The sequence below is a fragment of the Sorex fumeus genome, unplaced genomic scaffold, assembly GCF_029834395.1.
Source record: "Sorex fumeus unplaced genomic scaffold, SorFum_2.1 ptg000019l, whole genome shotgun sequence".
Lineage (NCBI taxonomy): Eukaryota > Metazoa > Chordata > Mammalia > Eulipotyphla > Soricidae > Sorex > Sorex fumeus.
The window spans coordinates 425828-446085 of NW_026606076.1; the positions used below are offsets into that span (position 1 = coordinate 425828).

Below are 20258 nucleotides of genomic sequence, written 5' to 3' on the forward strand. Positions count from 1 at the left end.
GATGCAATCCAGAGGGGCGCAGAGAGATGGCTCCCAGGGTTGGAGTGCAGGCTTGACAGGCTGCAGCCCCGAGTTGGATCCACAGGTATGGCAGGGGGTGGTGGCTCCCCAGCACTGTGTGGCCCTACCCCCTCAAAAAAGTAATAACTAGGAGGGCCGAAGAGATAGTACAGTGGGCAGGTCTCTTGACTTGCATGCGACTGACCCAGGTTTGATCCCTGGCATCCCGTATGGTTCCCATCCTATATGGTTACAATCACGATCACCACGATCACGACGATCACGACCATCCTGTTGATCGTCGGTTGCCTCAAGCAGGCCCCAGTAACGTCTCCTTTGTCCTAGCCTTGAGATTTTTTTTAAAAGGGCCTTATTCAAGGCTCTTTCAGGGATAGGAGAATGAGAGCCTTCATTGTTACTGGTGTTTGGCATATTGGGTACGCCACGGGAGTTTGCCAGACTCTGCCGTGTGGGCAGGTTACGTTCGGTAGCCTGCCAGTTTGTCCAAAGTAAGAATGAGATAATAAGATGTCGCGCGGCCACAAATGCGGCCGCGCGCTTGCTTCCGGGAGCTGGGTTTTATAGTCTCTGGGGTCTTGGCCGTTGATGGGATTACACGGCACCAGAGGGCCAGTTGGTGGGTGTGACCCCTGCCTACTGGAATTTGGAGGATCTGGGTGGAGGATGCTCAGCCCCGATCCGAGCAGGCTTGGAGATCTCAGCCCCAGGACCCGCATGCCTTTGTTCCTCTGCCGGTACCTTCATGCCTGTGGAGAGTGGTCTCAGCATGGTGGTGGCTGGTCCTGGAGGTCTTCGGCTGCCGGAGCCCTGGTCGGGGTGGGGAGGGAAACTCAACCCGCTCCCCTCCAAGGGGCCCCCGGCAAGGACAGCCAGGCACGGGGACAGGAGACTCTGGTTACAATGCCAGGAGTAATTCCTGAGTACAGAGTCAGGAGTTATCCCTAAGCATCGCCTGGTATTACCCTAAAAAAATTAAATTAAATAAAGAAATGGAGACTTTCCCCCTGCTACTTGATCACTTGACTTTCTGTCAATCATCGATTTGCTTGAGCGGGCACCAGTAACGTCTCCATTTGTCCCTGTCGCGTGCTAGTGTAGCCTAATGGCATCTGTTTGTTCTAGGAACATGAAGAGCCTCAAACCGATCGTTCAGGGTCTTGATGAAGAAGTCTGACCATCTGGTAGGTGGGCGGCCACATGGTCTTTTGATGTCCCATGGAATCCAGTCGGTAATGGCTCTAGTCCAGTGGTCATCTCCAAATCTCATTATGTGTCCAGCCCATCTGATTTTCGACGCCTTGGCAAATGAGACAGCGTCCCTGATTCTTGATCGTCGACGGATGTCAGAATTCCGGATTCTTTCTCTCATTTGAGTGAAACGTGATATTCCAAGCATAGCTCTTTCAATTCCTCTTTGGGAGACCTGAATAGCGTTCTCATCCTGTTTGCGTAGGGCCCAGGTCTCTGAGGCATATGTCAATGCAGGAAGAACAGTGGAATCAAAGAGATGTGCCCGGAGCCGGAGGTTCTTCGTCCTCTTAGCTATTTCTTCGACGTTCTTGAAGGCGTTCCAAGCTGCTCTCTTCCTCCTGCGCAGCTCGGGTGCCAGGTCATTTGTCATGTTGACCTCTCGACCTAGGTACACATAGCTGTTGCATTCGGAGATGGTCGTTCCATTGAGAGCGAATGGAGCATCAGGAACAGGAACGAGGCTATTTCTCATAAACAGTGTCTTCGTGAGATTCAGCTGTAGTCCGACCTTTCCACACTCACGGTCAAAGTCGGCCAGCATTTGTGCCGCTTGGCTAATGTTTGGTGTTATTTCCCTGCTACAATTCTGTCAATCTGCAACCACTTACATCGTTTGCTCATCTTGGAGTACAGACATTTTCTTTTTAAAATTTTATTTATATTTATTTGTTTAGCTTTTTGGATCATATCCAGTGATGCTCAGGGGTTACTTCTGGCTCTGCACTCAAGAATTACTCGTGGCAGCGGTACACAGGGGACTATTTAGGATGCCAGGGATTGCACCCAAGTTGGCTGTGTGCAAAATCTGTACACGACCCTTTATTTTATTTATTTATTTATTTATTTGCTTTTTGGGTCACACCCGGCAATGCTCAGGGGTTACACCTGGCTCTGCGCTCAGAAATCACCCCTGGCGGTGCTCAGGGGACCATATGGGATGCTGGGAATCGAACCCAGGTCAGCCACGTGCAAGGCAAAGCCCTACCCACTGTGCTATTGCTCCAGCCCCAACAACCCCTCATTTTAAAATTTCTTGACATTTTTGTTTTGGGGCCACACCTGGCAATGCTCAAGGGTTACTCCTGGTTCTGCATTCAGGAATTACTTCTGGCGGTACTCAGGGAACTCTATCGGATGGCGGAGATCGAACCCGGGTCAGCTGTGTTCAAGGCCAGTGCCCCGTCCCTCTGGTAGTCCATTCTTGAGTTCTTATCACAGCCGTTATCCGTGACATCCTGGCTTTCCTGGCGCCCGTCTTCCCAAGGGATCCAGGGATCCAGCGGTGCTCTGGGTCTGGAATTCATCACAAAAGCTGTCTGAGCATAATTCCTGACTTGGATCTTGCGTCGCAAAGTCCATGAGGGCCTTTGAGCCGGCTTCGGCTCCAGGTCGTGTTTATTTTCCCAGGATACATTATCAGTGTTGCCCTCTTCCTCTGCAAGCAAAAAAAAAAAATGAATCTTTACGGAGTGTGAAAGTCACAGGGGCTGGAGCAATATCACAGTGGGTAGGGCGTCTGCCTTGCACGTGGCCAACCCAGGTTCGATTCCCAGCATCCCATATGGTCCCCTGAGCACCGCCAGAGGTAATTCCTGAGCGCAGCAAGCCAGGAGTGACCCCTGTGCATTGCCAGGTATGACTCAAAAAGCAAAAAAAAAAAAAAAAAAGTCAGGGGGCTGGAGCGATAGCACAGCGGGTAGGACGTTTGCCTTGCACGCAACCAACCCAGGTTCGATTCCCAGCATCCCATATGGTCCCCTGCGCACCGCCAGGAGTGATTCCTGAGTGCAGAGCCAGGAGGAACCGAAAAAGGAAAAAAAAAAAGAAGAAGGGGCTGGAGAGATAGCACAGCGGGTAGGACGTTTGCCTTGCACGCAACCAACCCAGGTTCGATTCCCAGCATCCCATAGGGTCCCCCGAGTGCATGAGCCAGGAGTTTAAGTAACCCCTGTGCATCGGTGGGTGTGACCCAAAAAGCCAAGAGAAAAAAAAAAAAAAAGAAAGTCAGGTCAGTACCCAGGGCAATCCCCAGAAGCCCCGCCCTCTCGCTCCGCCCCTGCCTGGCCTTATCCAACCACAACTCTCCGTCTCTCGTGGGCGTGCTCGCCCCGCCCAGTCACTCGCGGCCGCCTTCGCAAAACCTGCCCAATCACGTACCGAACTCTCTAGGAATTCCCCGCCCCCTCACCGTCCAGGCTCCGCCCAGCAGGCGGAACTCCCTCGCAGGCCCCGCCTTCTTCCCCCGGGCGGTTCCGCCCAATCAGAAGAGACTTCCAATCGCTCGCCCCGCCCCCGCCCGCTCTTCCCAGGCCTTCGCCGCGCCCGGCGGCCGCGGCGGATGACGTCAGCAGCCCGCGCCGCCAGAAGGTCACACGGGCTTTTCCAACATGGCGGCGGCGGCGCTGCGAGGTGGCTGGTGCCGCTGCCCGCGGGTGAGCCGAGTCGTGGGGCCGGGAAGGCGGGCCCGGGGGGCTCCCGGTCCACTCGTGGTCCGGGGGTCTCGCCCTCCGCGGGGTCTTGGCTCCGCGAGCGCCGCGGGGCTGGCTGGGGCAGCCGGAGCCGAGCCGGGGCGGGGTGGCGCGGGGGGTCCCGTGCGAGGCCTCGAGGCGGACCCGGCCCGGGGGGCGGCGCTGCCCCGAGCCCGGCGGGGAGCGAGTGACCCCTCGGCTCCTCGAGATGGTGATGCAGGTGCCCGCGGCGCCCGGGGGTGGGGTGGGGGGGCAAAGGCGCCACCCCCGGACCCCTCTCACCCCCCCGCGACAGCCGCAGCTCGCGTGGACCCGCCGCCCGTGTCGCGTCGCGGAGCCCCTCGGCGACAGCGGGCGGGAGGAGGACGACGACAGGGGTCCCGGGGGTCCCCGCCAAGAGCTCGGGCAGCTCCCGGCAGCCCCGCGAAGAACGTGCTCCGTGGGGCTGGAGTGATAGCACAGCGGGGAGGGCGTTTGCCTTGCAACGCGGCCGACCCGGGTTCGATTCCCAGCACCCCATAGGGTCCCCTGAGCACCGCCAGGAGTCGTTCCTGAGTGCATGAACCAGGAGGAACCCCTAAGCATCGCCGGGTGTGACCCAGAAAGCAAAAAAAAAGAAAAGTGCAGGGGCTGGAGAGAGAGCACAGCGGGGAGGGTGTTTAGCTTGCAACGAGGCCGACCCGGGTTCGATTCCCAGCATCCCATATGGTCCCCTGAGCACCGCCAGGGGTAACTCCTGAGTGCATGAGCCAGGAGGAACCCCTGAGCATCGCCAGTGTGGCCTTCAAATTAAAGATAGGGGCTGGAGCAATAGCACAGCGGGGAGGGCGTTTGCCTTGCAACGCGGCCGACCCGGGTTCGATTCCCAGCATCCCATAGGGTCCCCTGAGCACCGCCAGGGGTAATTCCTGAGCGCAGAGCCAGGAGGAACCCCTGAGCATCGCCAGGTGTGACCCAGAAAGCAAAAAAAAAGCGAGAAATCTTGCCCTTTTTTGGGGGGGGACGTGGGTGGGTGAGATTTGGGCGAAAGTGCTCGGGGCCTACTCCCGGCAGTGCTCAGGAGTCCCTAGGTGGTAATGGGGATTGAAGTGGGTTCCAGTGCATATGTGATAAGCACCTACATTCCTGTAGTATCTCTCTGGGCCCCTAACACGTCTTGCAGAGAGGGATGGAACTGGGGGTTTCACATCTGTGAGATACACCCTAGCCCCCTTTTGCTAATCTACCCCCACTGAGAAGCAGAATTATAGGAAGGTTGAATGCTTTTTGTTTTGTTTTTTTTGGGGGGGGCTATACCCAGTAGTGTTCAGGTATCACTCCTGGTGGAGTTTGGGGGACCTTATGTGCCACCAGCGGTGCAAAGGTGAGCACCTTCCCAGGTGTCCTGTCTCTCCAGCTCAGAAGCAGCAGAATCTGGTGCCGTACCTCGAGGGCCTTGGCGACCCCCAAACTCTGAATCTAAGAAAAATCAGATGGGATCCCCAGAAAAGCGAGGAGCCCCCCGGGCAGGCAGAGAGTTGCTCTTTCTGGGTGGGGCGCCCAGCAACCCTTAAGAGAAGAATCGAAGCTCTGCGGGGCTGCAGAGATGTTACAATGGGCGTCGAACTCCCAGGAAGCCCACCTGGGTTCCATTTCCGCACCTACATAGGGTCCCCCAGAGCACCGCCAGGAGGGAGGGATCCCGGGGCACAGAGTCCTGAGCCCCTCCAGGCATGACCCCCAAACACTCCGGAATCAAAGCCCCTTTCTTCCGACGCATTTTCCTCCCCTCTCCCTAGAATCCGGAGGCTCTGCAAGGCATCAGGATCGGGGCTGTGGGGAACCCCAGCAATGGAACCCCAGCAATGCACAGGGGTTCCTCCTGGCTCTGCACTCAGGAATTACTCCTGGCGGTGCTCAGAGGACCCTATGGGATGCTGGGAATCGAACTCGGGTCAGATGTGTGCAAGGCAAACACCTTACCCGCTGTGGTATCACTCCAGCCCTAAGACTCCTTGCTTTTTATTTAGTTTTTTGCTTTTTGGGTCACACCTGGCGATGCACAGGGCTTATTCCTGCCTCATGCACTCAGGAATTACTCCTGGCGGTGCTTGGGGGACCCTATGGGATGCTGGGAATCGAACTCGGGTCAGATGTGTGCAAGGCAAACACCTTACCCGCTGTGGTATCACTCCAGCCCTAAGACTCCTTGCTTTTTATTTATTTAGTTTTTTGCTTTTTGGGTCACACTGGCGATGCACAGGGCTTATTCCTGCCTCATGCACTCAGGAATTACTCCTGGCGGTGCTTGGGGGACCCTATGGGATGCTGGGAATCGAACCCGGGTCGGCTGCGTGCAAGGCAAACACCCTACCCGCTGTGCTGTAACTCCAGCCCCAAGACTCCTTGCTTTTTTTAAAAAAAAAAAAAATTTGTTTTGGGAGCACACCCAGTAGTGCTCAGGGCTTACTCCTGGCTCTGCACTTAACAGTTACTCCTGGCAGTGCTCAGGGAACCATATGGGAGGCCAGGGTTCGAACCCGAGTCAGCTGCGTGCAAGGCAGACGCTCTACCCGTTAGACTATCACTCTGGCCCCACTTTTTAAAAGATCTTAAAAATAGTTTTATTCAAAGAAAACTTTGGAGGTGGCTCACGCCCAGTGGAACTCAGGCTCTGTGCTCAGGGATCACTCCTGGCGGTGCGTAGGGGACCCTATGGGATGCTAGTGATGGACTCGGGTCAGCCGCATGCCAGGCCAGCATCTGGCCACTGTCCTGTCACTAGAGGGCCCCGGGACACCCTCCTTTTCTCACGCGTGCACACCCCCCTGCCGGCCCCTCTCCTGAAGGGATCTTCCTCTCTCCTCCCCCCCATCAGACATGTCTCAGCAGCAGAGCCCCGTTTCTTTCCAGCCATGCCCTCATGCCACCCCCTCATGGTACCTATCAGCTGCGCCAACCTGGCAGAGAGCTACCCCTGGTGAGTAACTCAGGACCCCCAGCCAGGGGGCAGCAGGGGGTGGGCCGAAGAGAGGGCTGCTGGGGGGGGGGCTGGTCTTGGCAGGGTCTGTGCCCCGCCACCCCCGGTGTGTGTGTGAAATTGTCAGGACTGAGACCCCAGGGCTACGCAAGGGGTCAGGGGCTTTCCTTGCCGGTGGCTGGCATCCCCGCACTGCCCAGGGTCACGCCCCGTCCCCTCTAGCCTTGATCCCTGAGCTCGGAGCCCGGGCACCGCCGGGTAGGGCCCGAACTCCCACTTGGGCCACCAGGAAAATAAATTGTTGGTGGGGCTGGAGTGATAGCACAGCGGGTAGGGCGTTTGCCTTGCTAGCAGCTGACCCGGGTTCAATTCCCAGCATCCCATATGGTCCCCTGAGCACTGCCAGGGGTAACTTCTGAGCGCAGAGCCAGGAGTGACCCCCTGTGCATTGCCGGGTGTGACCCAAAAAGCAAAAAATAAAGAAAGAAAGAAATTGTTGGGTTCCGGCCTTGCGAGAGAGTCGGCCGAGGTGCTCAGCGGTTACTCCTGGCTGCGCGCTCAGGAATCACTCCTGGAGGGGCTCTGCGGTGCCAGGGATCGAACCCCAGGTGGACCGCGTGCAAGGCAAGTGCCCTGTGTGCTGTACTCTGTGCCGTGACCGGGGTGTGGGGGTGTGTGGAGATTTAGGGTAGTGAAGGGACAGTGGAAGACTAGTGCATGGAGACAGGGGAGCCTCCGAGGGACCCCCGGGGAACCAGGGAATCTGTGCTTTTGGAAACTTGAACTTCAGGGACTGACATTGTATCTGTATGGCCATGAGTTGCAACAATGTCGCAGCTTCCGCAGGCTAGCGGGAAGGGTCCTGGAGCTAGTCCTGGTTCCTTCCAGGCTCAAGTCTTCACTCCAGCCTTGGGGCTGGGCCGCTTGCTCGGAGGGCACCCCAGGTTGGACCTCTCTTTTTTTTTTTTGCTTTTGCTTTTTGGGTCACACCCGGTGATGCACAGGGGTTACTTCTGGCTCATGCACTCAGGAATCACTCCTGGCGGTGCTCAGGGACCATATGGGATGCTGGGAATCGAACCTGGGTTGGCCGCATGCAAGGCAAACGCCCTACCCGCTGTGCTATCACTCCAGCCCCCCTCTCTTTTTTTTTTTTTTTTGCTTTTGGGGTCACACCCGGTGATGCACAGGGGTTACTTCTGGCTCTGCACTCAGGAATTACTCCTGGCGGTGTTCGGGGGACCCTATGGGATGCTGGGAATCGAACCTGGGTTGGCTGCATGCAAGGCAAACGCCCTACCCGCTGTGCTATCACTCCAGCCACCCTCTCTTTTTTTTCTTTTTTTGGCTTTTTGCGTCACACCCAGCGATGCACAGGGGTTCCTCCTGGCTCTACGCTCAGGAATTACTCCTGGTGGTGTTCGGGGGACCCTATGGGATGCTGGGAATCGAACCCGGGTCAGGCGCATACAAGGCAAACACCTTTCCCTCTGTGCTAGCACTCCATCCCCTGGACCTCTCTTGAGAACTTCTATGTCCCGTCCCTGCCCCAAACAAAACCCCCATCTGTTGCCTTCTCACATTGGCTTCTTCCTTGTCCTTGTTCATGGACGCTTCCTCCATGTCATTTTCTATTATTTTTTGTGGAGGGGGGGGGGTTGGGGACTCATCACCAGTGCTCAGGGCTGACCCCTGACTCTGTGCTCAGGAGGAATGACTCCTGGCTCTGTGCTTGGGGCTGGCTCCTAGCCCTGGGCTCAAGGTTGACTCCTGGTGGGGCTCAGGGGACCCTTTGCAGTGCCAGGGTCAAACTCAGCTCAGCCGCGTGCAAAGCCACTGCCCTCCCTCCTGAACCAGCTCTCCAGACTCTCTGTGTTTTTTCCTTTCTCATTCCTGTCCTGTTTTTTATTTGTTTTGCTTTTTGGGTCACACCCAGCGATGCACAGGGGTTACTCCTGGTTCATGCACTCAGGAATCACTCCTGGCCGTGCTCGGGGGACCACATGGGATGCTGGGAATCCAACCTGGGTCAGGCAGCATGCAAGGCAAATGCCCTACCCGCTGTGCCATCACTCCAGCCCCTGTCCTGTTTTTTTTTTTTTCATTCTCTTCGGTGCCAGGGATTGAACCGCCTCCCTGGCCCTGCCTTTTCTCTTTTGTTACGGTTCGGAGGCCACAGCCAGCCGCACTGGGTGGTGGCCTCAGCTCTGTGTTCACGGTTTGCTTCCAGAGGTGCTGGCGGAGCAGGCCAGGCTGGACATGGAACCTGGAGCTTCCTCACGCGAAGCCTGATGAGACCGGAGTGATAGTACAGAGACAGGGTACTGGTCTTGCATGCAGCTGACCTGGGTTTGAGTCCTGAGCCTAGAGCCAGAAGTAACCCCTGAGTACTGCCATCCATGTGTGAGTTAAACTAAATAAATAAATAACTTCCATTTTATACACAGCCTGACCTCCAGCCTTTTTTTTTTTTCCTTTTGGGTCACACCCGGAGATGCACAGGGGTTCCTCCTGGCTCTGCACTCAGGAGTTACTCCTGGCGGTGCTCAGGGGACCCTATGGGATGCTGGGAATCGAACCCGGGTCGGCTGCGTGGAAGGCAAACGCCCTACCGCTGTGCTGTCTCTCCAGCCCCTTCACCCTTTTTTTATTTTGTTTCGGGCCCATACTCAGGAGTGCTCAGGGATCACTCCTGATGGGACTGGGGGGGGGGGGGGGTCCTATGGGATGCCGAGGATCGAACTTGAGTCTGCCTCTCTGTCTCTCCGGCCCGCCCCAGCCCTGTGACCCATGTCCCTACCCCTCATTTGCCATTCTTATTAGAGATGTGGCTCTTTGTTCAGTAGAAGGGAGAAAGTCAGGCCAGGGAGCATCGAAGCCGGAAGGCCCTTGCCTGGCCCATGGCTCACCCTGGTTTGACCTGCATATGCTCCTGTGAGCACTACCAGCAGTAACCCCAAGCATCATGGGGTGTGGGTCAAAACCCATTGTCCCTTCTAAGAAGAAGGGGAAGAAAGTCAAAAAAAAAAATCATACTGGAAGGATAGTGTGCAGCAGGGAGGGCATTTGGGGAGGCATTTGCCTTGCACGCTGTAGACCCGGACTTGGACCCCATATGGTCCCCCAAGCCTTCCAGGAGTGACCCCTGAGTGCAGAGCCAGGGGTAAGCCTTAAGCATCACTAGGTGTGCTTCCCTCCCAAAACAATTCCCTCTGGGGCTGGAGCGATATAGCACAGCAGGTAGGGCGTTTGCCTTGCATGCGGGCGACCTGGGTTCGATTCCCAGCACCCCATATAATCCCCCGAGCACCGCCAGGAGTAACTCCTGAGTGCATGAGCCAGGAGGAACCCCTGTGCAAAGCCGGGTGTGACCCAAAAAGCAAAAAAAAAAAAAGAAAACAAGTTCTTGGGGGCAGGGAGGTGCCTTGGTAGGTGAGTTGGTAGTAAATGTGTTAGTTCCTGGGTTCGATCCCTGGCACCTCTCTCTTCAACCTGCCTTCAAACCCCACCCCCCCCCCAAAAAAAAAAACAAACCAAAAACTTCATCTCTCGAACTTTCTCTCTAGTCCAGATCCTATTCTTCTGGAAACAGAAAAGGTTTCCTCTCGGGTTTGGTCGATAACATCAAACAAGAGCTCGCCAAGAACAAGGAAATGAAAGAGAGCATCCAGAAATTTCGCGACGAGGCTCGGAAGCTTGAGGAATCCGATGCGCTCCAGGAAGCCCGGAGGAAATACGTGAGCGGGGAGGGGGGGGCGCAGACGTGGGAGGGGGTGCGCGTGGTTCTGGGGGCCTTCTGTTGTGGGGACTGTGTGTGAGAGGGGTGGCATGTGACTGATGATGGCCCCCGGCGCTCTCGCTGTCGGCACTGGGCGCCCACCCCGGGGCCTCGCACCCGCGTGGCCGGGCGCTTTTGGTGTCTTGAGGACCACACCCCGCGATGTGCATGCGGGGGGCCGACTCTTGGCTCAGCACTCAGGGATCACTCCTGAAAGGCCCCCAGTGGGCTGCCGGGGATTGAACCCAGGTCGGGCTGCAGGCAAGACAAGCGTCGTCCCCGCTGTCCTGTCGCTCTGGCCCTGGCTTGGCTTGACTTGGCTTGACTTGGGTTCGCTTCGTTTTTGTTCCACTGGCGAGCGATTCTGGTCTGGGGGCCGCCCCCCCACCCCCGGCGTGGAAGTGGGGCGTCCCGCCCACAGCGCCCGCCCTCTCTCTCCTAGAAAACCATCGAGTCGGAGACAGTCCGCACAGGCGAGGTGATCCGGAAGAAGCTGGGGGAGCTCACGGGCTCCGTGAAGGAGGTACTCCTCTCGCGCCTGCCTCTCGGGGCCCCCCTCCCGGGGGGACGCAGCCCCCAACCATCAGGGCCCAGGGGCAGGAGGGGGGCAGGGTGTGCGCCCTTGGGTAGCCCCTACTGACCTTAAGATCCAGGGACCTTGGGATCTCAGCGGGGGCCGGTCCCCACCCATTCTGGGGAGAGGCAGGTGGTGGTGGGGGGCGGGGGGAGCTGGGTTTCTGGGTGGGGTGGCCCCAGGGAGCGCCGACGCCCCCATCTGTGTCTCAGTAGAGTCTCGATGAAGTCAGTAAGAGCGACCTGGGCCGGAAGATCAAGGAGGGCGTGGAAGGGGCCGCCAAGACGGCGAAGCAGTCGGCAGAGTCGGTGTCCAAGGGCGGTGAGAAGCTGGGCCGCACGGCCGCCTTCAAAGCCCTGTCCCAGGTGAGGGCTCCGGGGGGCGGGGGGGTACCTGGGGGTCCCTTGTGCCCAGCCCTGGAAGGAGTCAGTCTCGTGAGGGTGCTGCCACCAGGTCCTCTCCTCACTCCCGTCCCGACGGTGGCCTTGAGCAGCTCAGGGCCTCAACCTCTTCAGCGTGGAGCCTGGTGGGGGGCAGGGGTGGGTCCCCAGCTGATGACAACCCAATCCGTCCTCCATAAGGAGGAAAATGGGGTCTGAGAGATATTGCAGGGGGTTGGCGCCTGCCGGCATCCCAGAGGGTCCCCCTAGGCCAGAGCCAGAGTGACCCCCAGACCAAAAGGAAGTGGGGTTAAAGGTCCAGTCACGGGGCTGGAGAGATAGCACAGCGGGGAGGGCGTTTGCCTCGCACGCGGCCGACCCGGGTTCGATTCCCAGCATCCCATCTGGTCCCCTGAGCACCGCCAGGAGTAACTCCTGAGTGCAGAGCCAGGAGGAACCCCTGTGCATCGCCGGGTGTGACCCAAAAAGCAAAAAAAAATAAATAAAAGGTCCAGTCACCTCCCAGTTCATGGAGACAATTTTTTTTTCCCACTTTTTTGGGTCACACCCAACAATACTCGGGTTACTCCTGGCTCTGCACTCAGGAATTACTCCTAGTGGTGTTGGGGACCTTATGGGAGGCCTTCCCCGCTGTACTATCGCTCCAGCCCCTCACTCCCTGTGTTTGGAGAGAGGGAGCACCCTACTTGTGAGGGGCTGAGCTAGGGCCCAGGGGCCCATCTCAGGACTCCTCTGTGGCGTCCGAGGGGTCAGTTCCAGCATCGAGGGGTGTCCGGAGTGGCAGGAGGGCTTCCTGCGTTGAGGGTCCCTCATCCACCTGGCCCGGCCGTGCCGTCCCGCAGGGTGTGGAGTCGGTGAAGAAGGAGATTGACGAGAGCGTGCTGGGCCAGACTGGGCCCTACCGGCGGCCCGTGAGGCTTCGCAAACGGAAGGAGTTCGCCGGCGAGAAGCTCAAGGAGGAGAAAGTGTTCGAGCCCAACGAGTAGGTGTCTGGGTGGGCTCCCCCCACCCACCCACCCCTCCTCCAGGGGCTGTGGGCGACAGGGAAGACCAGGCCCCCCTCACCACCGCCGTCTCCCGCAGGGAGGCCCTGGGCGTCGTCCTACACAAGGACTCCAAGTGGTACCAGCAGTGGAAAGACTTCAAGGACAACAACGTGGTGTTCACGCGTGAGTGGGGGCGCCCCCGGCCCCGGGTGGGGGTTATTCCCCGGCTCCGCAGCTGTCGGGCACAGGTGGGTCCTGAGAGTCGAGGCAGGAAGGCATTTGCCGTGCACGCTGCCCACCGGGTTCGATCCCGGGCACCCCATAGGATCCCCCGGCCAGGAATAACGCCTGAGTCCAGAGCCAGGAGCGACCCCCGAGCATCGCGGGGTGTGGCCCCCCAAACAGAAAATACCGTTGGGTCCTCAGGTGTGACTGAGGGAGCCCGGCTTGGAGAGGCCCCTCTGACTCCGTCCCCCCACACCCCCAGGCTTCTTCGAGATGAAGATGAAGTACGACGAGAGCGACAATGCGTTCATCCGGGCCTCCCGGGCACTGACGGACAAGGTCACGGACCTGCTGGGTGAGGCCCCCTCGCCTCCCCCCCCACACACACCCTTTCCCCAGGCGGGTGGGCAGCCGGCCAGCCGGGTCCCAGCACCTCACCCACTCTGCGGCGGCCTGGCTGCCTCCAGGGGGCCTGTTCTCCAAAACGGAGATGTCGGAGGTGTTGACCGAGATTCTGCGCGTGGACCCCGCCTTCGACAAGGACCGCTTCCTGCAGCAGTGCGAGAACGACATCATCCCCAACGTGCTGGAGGTGGGCACCCACCCCCACCCCCACCCCCGCACCCCTAGCCTAGCGCCTTGGGCTCTGGAGGGCGTTTGGCTGAGCGGGGACGGGGCCCAGCTGGCCCCCACAGTGGGACTGGGATTCCCACCTCAACCCCCCTCCCAGGGGCGCCCACCCACTGCTCCAGCTTCTCCACGGCACCTTTCCCGGGCTGGATCAGAGGCCGCCACAGCCCACCCTCCACGAGCCCCCTCTCTGGCCTGATTTCTGGGGAGCCGCTGGCCTGAGGCCACGCCCCCGGGCTGGTCTGGTCACGCCTCTGAGCCCCGCCCCTTCCGTTGATCCCTGCCCCTCTGGGCCCATCTCTTCCCTAAGGCCCACCCCTCCCCTTAGCCCCGCCTCCCTGGGTCCCGCCCTCACCGCCCCCCCTCAAGTCTCCCCTCCCAGTCGGTGTTTCCCCCCAGGCACGGCCTTGGCTCGCTGCTCTTTGACTCAGTTTCCCCAGCTGGTCTGGAATCAGAGCCTAGCACACCTTCCGCATTCCCACCCCCTCCACGGCCCACTGTGGGGAACCCCCAGATGCCACCAAGGCTAGCGCCTCCTCAGTGCCTACTACCTGGCACCTGGAGGCGGGACCCGCCCCTGCTGCAGCCCAAACCCATCCTTGCGGGCCCCTTGGAGCGTGTATCCTCCCCCAGACACGCGAGTAGCCTCACCGCCAAAGCCTCCTCCTTCCCAGCTTAGTAATTTCCTTTTCTTTTTTCTTTTTTGGTCTTTCCCTTTTTAGGCCATGATTTCTGGAGAGCTTGACATCCTCAAAGACTGGTGCTATGAAGCTGTGAGTACCCCCGCCGGTTCTGTTCAGGCCTGAGAAGTGACGCCTCGGCCCAGGGGAGCGGCCGGGGTGCGGGGCGGGGAGGGGGGGCCCTTCTCCTGGCTCCAGGGCCCTTGTGAACTGCACGAGGGTGCAGCCCGCAGCCCACCTTGCAGCACGGGCCTCTGGGACTCAAATATCTCAGCGGTCCTCTCTCCCTCCCTTCTGTTCCTGGTACCCCTGGGGACCATCCTCGAGCACAGAGCCAGGAGTAGCCCCAGGCGTCACTGGATGTGGCCCCCGAATCCCACAATCCCTCCCCCGCCGAGTGGGGTTATTTCTCAGGAGAGATTTGAGCCATCAGAAGGTGGTGGTGGTGGTGTGTGTGTGTGTGTGTGTGTGTGTGTGTGTGTGTGTGTGTGTGTGTGGCAGAGGGGGGATTCGGGTGACCCAAGTGGCAGAAATCCAGGCCCTGGGTTTCCTGGATCAGCCTGGGGTGTGGCCCAGAGGCCCAGGGGTTGGGGTGCAGGAGGAAGGCGTGAGGAGTTCTGCTGCTCTGGTCCAGATGTGAGTGGTTGGTAGCGCTTGGGACCCAGGGCTCCGAGCGGTCCAGCTGTTGTTTTATTACTGGGGGGTCCAGCAGAACTGGAGGCACCGGGACCCCTGCCGCGTGCTGAGGGCTTGGGGGGCCGGGCGTGTGCTGTGCCTGGCACCCCACTCGGGCCTTGAGAATATGCACCCACCAGCTGCCACCCTTTGAGCCGTCTCCGGAGCGCTGTCCCCGCTTCCCGCACTCCCGTGCCTCATCGAGGGCCCTCCTGCGCCTGGGGGTGCCAGGGCTGCCCCCCCTTCCTCATGGCGCCAGACGCACTTGATGGATTCATGAGCTTTTCTCCCCGCAAGATCCCGAAAGCCGCGGAAACAGATGCCCCAGACGTCCCGCCGGGGAAGGCGCGACCCGGTGCCACCCAGCGGCTCCTGGAGTCGGGCCTGAGCGCCCTGGCACGCAGCCCGGAGGCCCGCCACGCGCTCCCAGGAGCCCAGGCGTCTGCCCCCCTGGCGGCCAGCCGCCCGGCCGGCCCCCCACCCACACCCAGCTCCCTCCTGGCCCCGCCTTCCTTGGGGTGGGCACCCCCACCCCTACCCCCACTCCGGGGCGTCTAGCAAACGCCGCCTTTTTTTTTTTTTTTAGGCTGAGTCTATTGTCCCCAGATCACAAACAACTGGGGAAAAGCAGGGGAAGAAGATGTCAGGGTGGCTTTTAAAATACTCCCCTGCGCGGTGACTAATCGCTGGGGAGAGGGGAGCACTGCGCGTGAGTGTGCGTGTGTGTGTGCGTGCGCGCGTGGTGTGTGCGCGTGCCGAGCCGAGCTGGGGCTGCCGGGCGCTGGGACACGGCCAGGCTCGCTCCCTCCCCATCGCGCCCCCGCCCTCGCGTCTGTCCACTCGCCCACCAGGGCCACGTTCCTGGCGCACCGGTCTGGGCACCGGCTGCAGAGCCGCCGTAGCAAGGCACCGGGTTGATGACGGGGGTGGGGTTGGGGGCGCGGTGTGTCCCGGGGGCCCCTCTGGTGCGTGAGGGCGGCCCTCAAGGTCATCCCCTGGCAGAGTCTGGGCAGTGTCGGGGTGAGCCCCCCACCCCCACTGCCTGTCCCGGCAGTGGCGCCCCGAGTTGGCCCTTGGTGTTTGCCCACCAAGAGGAAACCCTGGGCTGGGCCTGGGAGGCGGGGGGTGCCCACGGGAGCTCCCCGGCCTTGGGGGCACCTGCTCTGGGCTGTGCGTGTGTGCGTGCATGTGCGTGCATGTGTGTGCGTGTGCGCGCGTCTGGGTCTGTGTGTGGCTGACTGCGAGTCTGGCACCCAGCGGGCTGTCGCTGCGTCCGGCTGTCCCGCGTCTGTCGGGCCATGTGCGCGCCTCGGCCCACAGCCCCCCGGCTTGTCGTTGCAGACCTACAGCCAGCTGGCCGTGCCCATCCAGCAGGCCAAGGCCCTCGGCCTGCAGTTCCACTCCCACGTCCTGGACATTGACAACGTGGACGTAAGCGCGGGCGGGGCGGGCCGGGCCTGGGGTGGGGGGGTGGGGGCCGGCCCCGTACCTCCCGGGGGAAGAGGATTTTGGTCCGGGCAGCCCGCCCCCACCCCACATGCCCCCCCACCCCCACCCCCGGGGGAAGCAAGCTTGTCACCCTGATTTGGGGGACCTGGGGGTGGGTTCCCGACAGCCTCGACTGCAAATCACAATTAGGGGCGAAGCTCGTCCGGGTGGTGGGGCTTGGGGTTCCCTCCCGCCCCCGGGCCTGGGGGGCGGGGCCTCGTGCTGAGCCACGCCCCCCCTCACCTTCCGCCCCCCCCGCCCCCCACCCAGCTGGCCATGGGCAAGATGATGGAACAGGGCCCGGTGCTGATCATCACCTTCCAGGCGCAGCTGGTGATGGTGATCAAGAACCCCAAAGGCGAGGTGGTGGAGGGCGACCCGGTGAGTGCGGGCGCCCCCCGCGCCCCCCCTCCGCCCTCATCCCGCGTGCGTGCCCCCCCCCACCCCCGCTGACCACCAGCCCGCACCCCCAGGACAAGGTGCTGCGCATGCTGTACGTGTGGGCGCTGTGCCGCGACCAGGACGAGCTCAACCCCTACGCCGCCTGGCGCCTCCTGGACATCTCGGCCTCCAGCACCGAGCAGGTCCTCTGAGCGCCGCGGGCACCGAGCCCAGCGGGACCGGACTCGGCGCCGCTCCCCGCCCACCCCGAGCCAGCCGGACCTGGACGGGGAGCCCGAGGGGCCGCCGCCCCACCGCGCCTGCGCCTGCCCCTGCCCCTGCCCCTGCCCACCCTCCTGGCCTGGGGACTGCTGCAGGGCTGGGGTGGGGGGGTGGGGCAGACCGTGCCAAGAGCCCCGTTCCAGGGACTCCCTCCGTGGGGGCGGGGGCCAGGCCCTTTGAGCTCCGCTCATTTTTTTAACCAGTGTCCTTACCGTGTACATACGCTTGAGATTTGGAAATAAAGCACCAGCGTGCAGGAAAACGGTGTGTTGGTCGTGTGTGTGCGTGCGTGTGTGTGCATGTGTCTGTGCATGTGTGCGCGTGCGTGCGTGTGTGCGTGTGTGTGTGACCGAGGGGGGCCCGGGAACAGGACCCGCCTGCGGTGGTCGGGGAGGGGCTCCCCGTGCCGAGCTCGGAGGCTGCTGCTGGAGCCGAGGGGGGAGGAGGAGGAGGAGGAGGAGGAGGAGGGGGAGGGGTCTCCCGGCTGGGTGGGGGGAGCCGGTGGGGCCGCCGGTGGGCTTCGAGTGCCCGATTTAGACATCGGGGGGCGGGCCTCGAGGTCCAGCCACCTCGGACATCTCGCCGGGAGGCTCCGCCGCGCCCGCGGGGGGCGGCTGGCGAGGTCCCCGGCCCCGGGGTCGGGCGCGGGCGCCTCGCGGGGCGGGGAGCCGGCGGGTCCGGGGCGCGGCCCCGAGCCCCCCACGCCGCTCCCCGCGCAGGCTCCGCCCTCGCCGGGCCCCGCCCCCGTCGCCATGGGAACAGCCGCGGCGCCCGGCTCCGTCTCCGCCGCTCCAGGGGCGGGCGGGGTGGGCTGAGCCGGGGCCGCGCCGGGGCCGAGCCGGGGCCGAGCCGGGGCCGAGCCGCGGCCGCCAGCGCCGCCCGGAGAGGCCGGAGGCAGCGCCCGCGCGGGGCCCGGAGGGGGTCGGCGCCCGTCCCGCTGGAGGCCAGGGTGAGCGGCGCGCCGGGGGTCCCGGGGCGGGGTCGGGCGGCGGGGGAGGGGTCCCGGGGGCGCCCGAGCGGCGTCGCACCTGTTGTGCGCGGCCCGGCCGGGACCCCCCGAGCTGCGCGCGCGCCCCGAGCCAGGCGCCCGCGGGACACCTCGGGCAGGGGCGCAGTCCGGGGCGGCGAGCGCGCGCGGGCTGGGGCCGGGGCTGGGGGTGGGGGTGGGGGTGGGGGTGGGGGGGCTGGGGGGCTGACGGTGGGGGGGGGCGGCCGGGGCGCCGGGGGACGCGCAGCCTCGTCGCCCTCGCCCCTCCCGGGCGGCTCGGACCCTCCCCACGCTCCCCACGCAGGGCGCGCGGCGATGTGAGCCATGAGCGCGGCGTGGACGCTGCCCCCCGAGCCGCGGCCGCCGTCGACGGGGCCCCCGGTGGGCGCGGGCCTGGACGCCGAGCAGCGCACCGTGTTCGCCTTCGTGCTGTGCCTGCTCGTGGTGCTGGCGCTGCTGCTGGTGCGCTGCGTGCGAATCCTGCTCGACCCCTACAGCCGCATGCCCGCCTCGTCCTGGACCGACCACAAGGAGGCGCTCGAGCGCGGCCAGTTCGACTACGCGCTGGTCTGAGGGGCGTGGCGCCCCCCCCCCCCCCCGGGCCGGGCCCCGTCCCACCCCGCCCCGGCCCCGCGCCCCCTCCCCCCGCCCAGCCCTCCCTACGGCGCCCCCGTCTCGCCCCCCTCTGGCCAGCCCCCCGCCCCCGCCCCACTCTGTGCCTTTGTCCCTCCGTCCCCGCCCCCACCCGGCGGACCCCCGACTCTGACGCCCGTCCACCCCCCACCCCCAGCCGGCGTTGTAGGCAGGTCGCTCTCGGCTCCGGCCCAGCCTCTGACCATGAGGGCCCTGTCCGTTCCGAGAGGCGGGGACCCCCCTTTTCCCTGCCTCCTCCCCGCCCTGCCCGCTGACCCTCGGCCCCCCGGCCCCCCTGCCCCCAAGTGTTAAGCCCCTCCTTGGGCCCCTGCCCGGCGGGGCAGGCCCTCCTGGGCCCCCGGGGAGAGTGTCCGCTTGCCTGTAAGGGCCGCCGTGTCCAGGATGCGTGTGGCGTGTCCTGCCCCCGTCCTGACTCCACTGCCAGTCTGCCAGCCCCTCACAGACCCTTCTGCCACTGGGCACCTTCCTCTTCCTCCCCTGCCCTGCCTCTGATCCCCTGGTGATAATAAAAGCTGTTACTGAGCGCTCACGACCTGCTAAGTGCCTGCCTGTTGTTGCTTCGGGGGCTGGGGCTGAGGGTCTTACCCAGGAAGGTGAATGAAGAGTTAAGTGGCCCCAGGTGGGCCCACCCCGCCCCAGGACTGGGATTTGAACTCAGGTCTGACTCTTTTTTTATTTTTATTTTATTTTTTCTTTGCTTTTTGGGTCACACCTGGCAGCGCGCACAGGGGTTACTCCTGGCGGTGCTCGGGGGACCCTATGGGATGCTGGGAATCGAACCCGGGTCGGCCGCGTGCAAGGCAGACGCCCTCCCCGCTGTGCTATCTCTCCGGCCCCAGGTCTGACTCTTGAAGGGTTCTGGCTGTTGTTTTGCTTTGGCAGCCTCACCCAGGAGTGCTCAGGGCTCTGTGCTCAGGGCTCTCTTTTGACGGGGCTCAGGGTCTCTATGGAATACCCGGGGTTGAACCCGGGTCTAAAGCGTGCAAGGCAGGGGGCTGGAGAGATAGCACAGCGGGGAGGGCGTCTGCCTTGCACGCAGCCCACCCGGGTTCGATTCCCAGCATCCCATGTGATCCCCAGAGCACCACCAGGAGTGATTCCTGAGTGCAGAGCCAGGAGGAACCCCTGTGCATCACCAGGTGTGACCCAAAAAGCAAAAAATAAAATAAAATAAAATAAAATAAAATAAAGCGTGCAAGACAGACGTTTTAGCTGCTGTGCCATCTTTCTAGTCCCTCTTGTGTTTTTTGGGGGGCACATCTGGATGGCACTCTGGGGCCCCGCCCGGTGGTGTCTGAGGTGCCAGGGTCCCCCATTACGAAAGTGCCTGAGCTCCAGCCCACTGAATTCTCTCTCCCTTTCTTCTCAGCAGCTGTGGGGGGCCGCAGGCGCTCCCTGACCCGGGCTTGCGGGGAGGGGAGGGTGGTTGATGAGTAACTAGCTTCACCCCCACTCCAGGCCCAGCTGAGAACCTCCTTTTCTTTCCCGGAATCTGGGGAGCCGGGGAGGAGGGGGGGGCTGTCATGGGACAGACTCTCGGGCTGACGCCGAGCTGGGCCGGGGCGCCCTCAGCCGGCCCTTGGCGCCTGTCTCCCAGAACTGGCATGGCCTCCTGGTGCTGGCCTGGGCCTGCCAGCCTCAGCCTGGGATCCTGGCCACGGGTCTCCGGTGCTCGGGTCCCCTCCCTTGGGGTGGGGGTGGGGGCCGGTGGCCCCACTGCGTGGCGCTGGGGCTGGCTGTGCTCCACAGCCCGGAGAGGGGGTGTGCTGCGAGCAGGCGTGTTTCTATAAAAGGAAGCCTGTGTGTGAGGGTTCCGC

At 62.3% G+C, this 20258-nt stretch overlaps 2 protein-coding genes across 2 annotated transcripts; both read left to right on the forward strand.

Annotated features, from left to right (window-relative positions):
- The first annotated feature begins 3571 nt into the window (after positions 1-3571).
- TIMM44 (translocase of inner mitochondrial membrane 44) lies at positions 3572-17051 on the forward strand. The gene is made up of 13 exons (XM_056113182.1): positions 3572-3704; positions 6598-6699; positions 10266-10436; positions 10920-11000; positions 11267-11416; positions 12295-12434; positions 12536-12621; positions 12926-13018; positions 13131-13255; positions 14016-14066; positions 15990-16079; positions 16407-16517; positions 16610-17051. Exons 1-13 carry the CDS (start codon positions 3660-3662, stop codon positions 16727-16729), a joined length of 1365 nt encoding a protein of 454 aa, XP_055969157.1. The 5' UTR covers positions 3572-3659; the 3' UTR covers positions 16730-17051.
- Positions 17052-17705: 654 nt separating this feature from the next.
- CTXN1 (cortexin 1) lies at positions 17706-18385 on the forward strand. Its single transcript, XM_056113207.1, has 2 exons — positions 17706-17748; positions 18092-18385. The coding sequence occupies exon 2, from the start codon at positions 18112-18114 to the stop codon at positions 18358-18360; it is 249 nt and encodes an 82-aa protein (XP_055969182.1). The 5' UTR covers positions 17706-17748; positions 18092-18111; the 3' UTR covers positions 18361-18385.
- The last annotated feature ends 1873 nt before the right edge of the window (positions 18386-20258 follow it).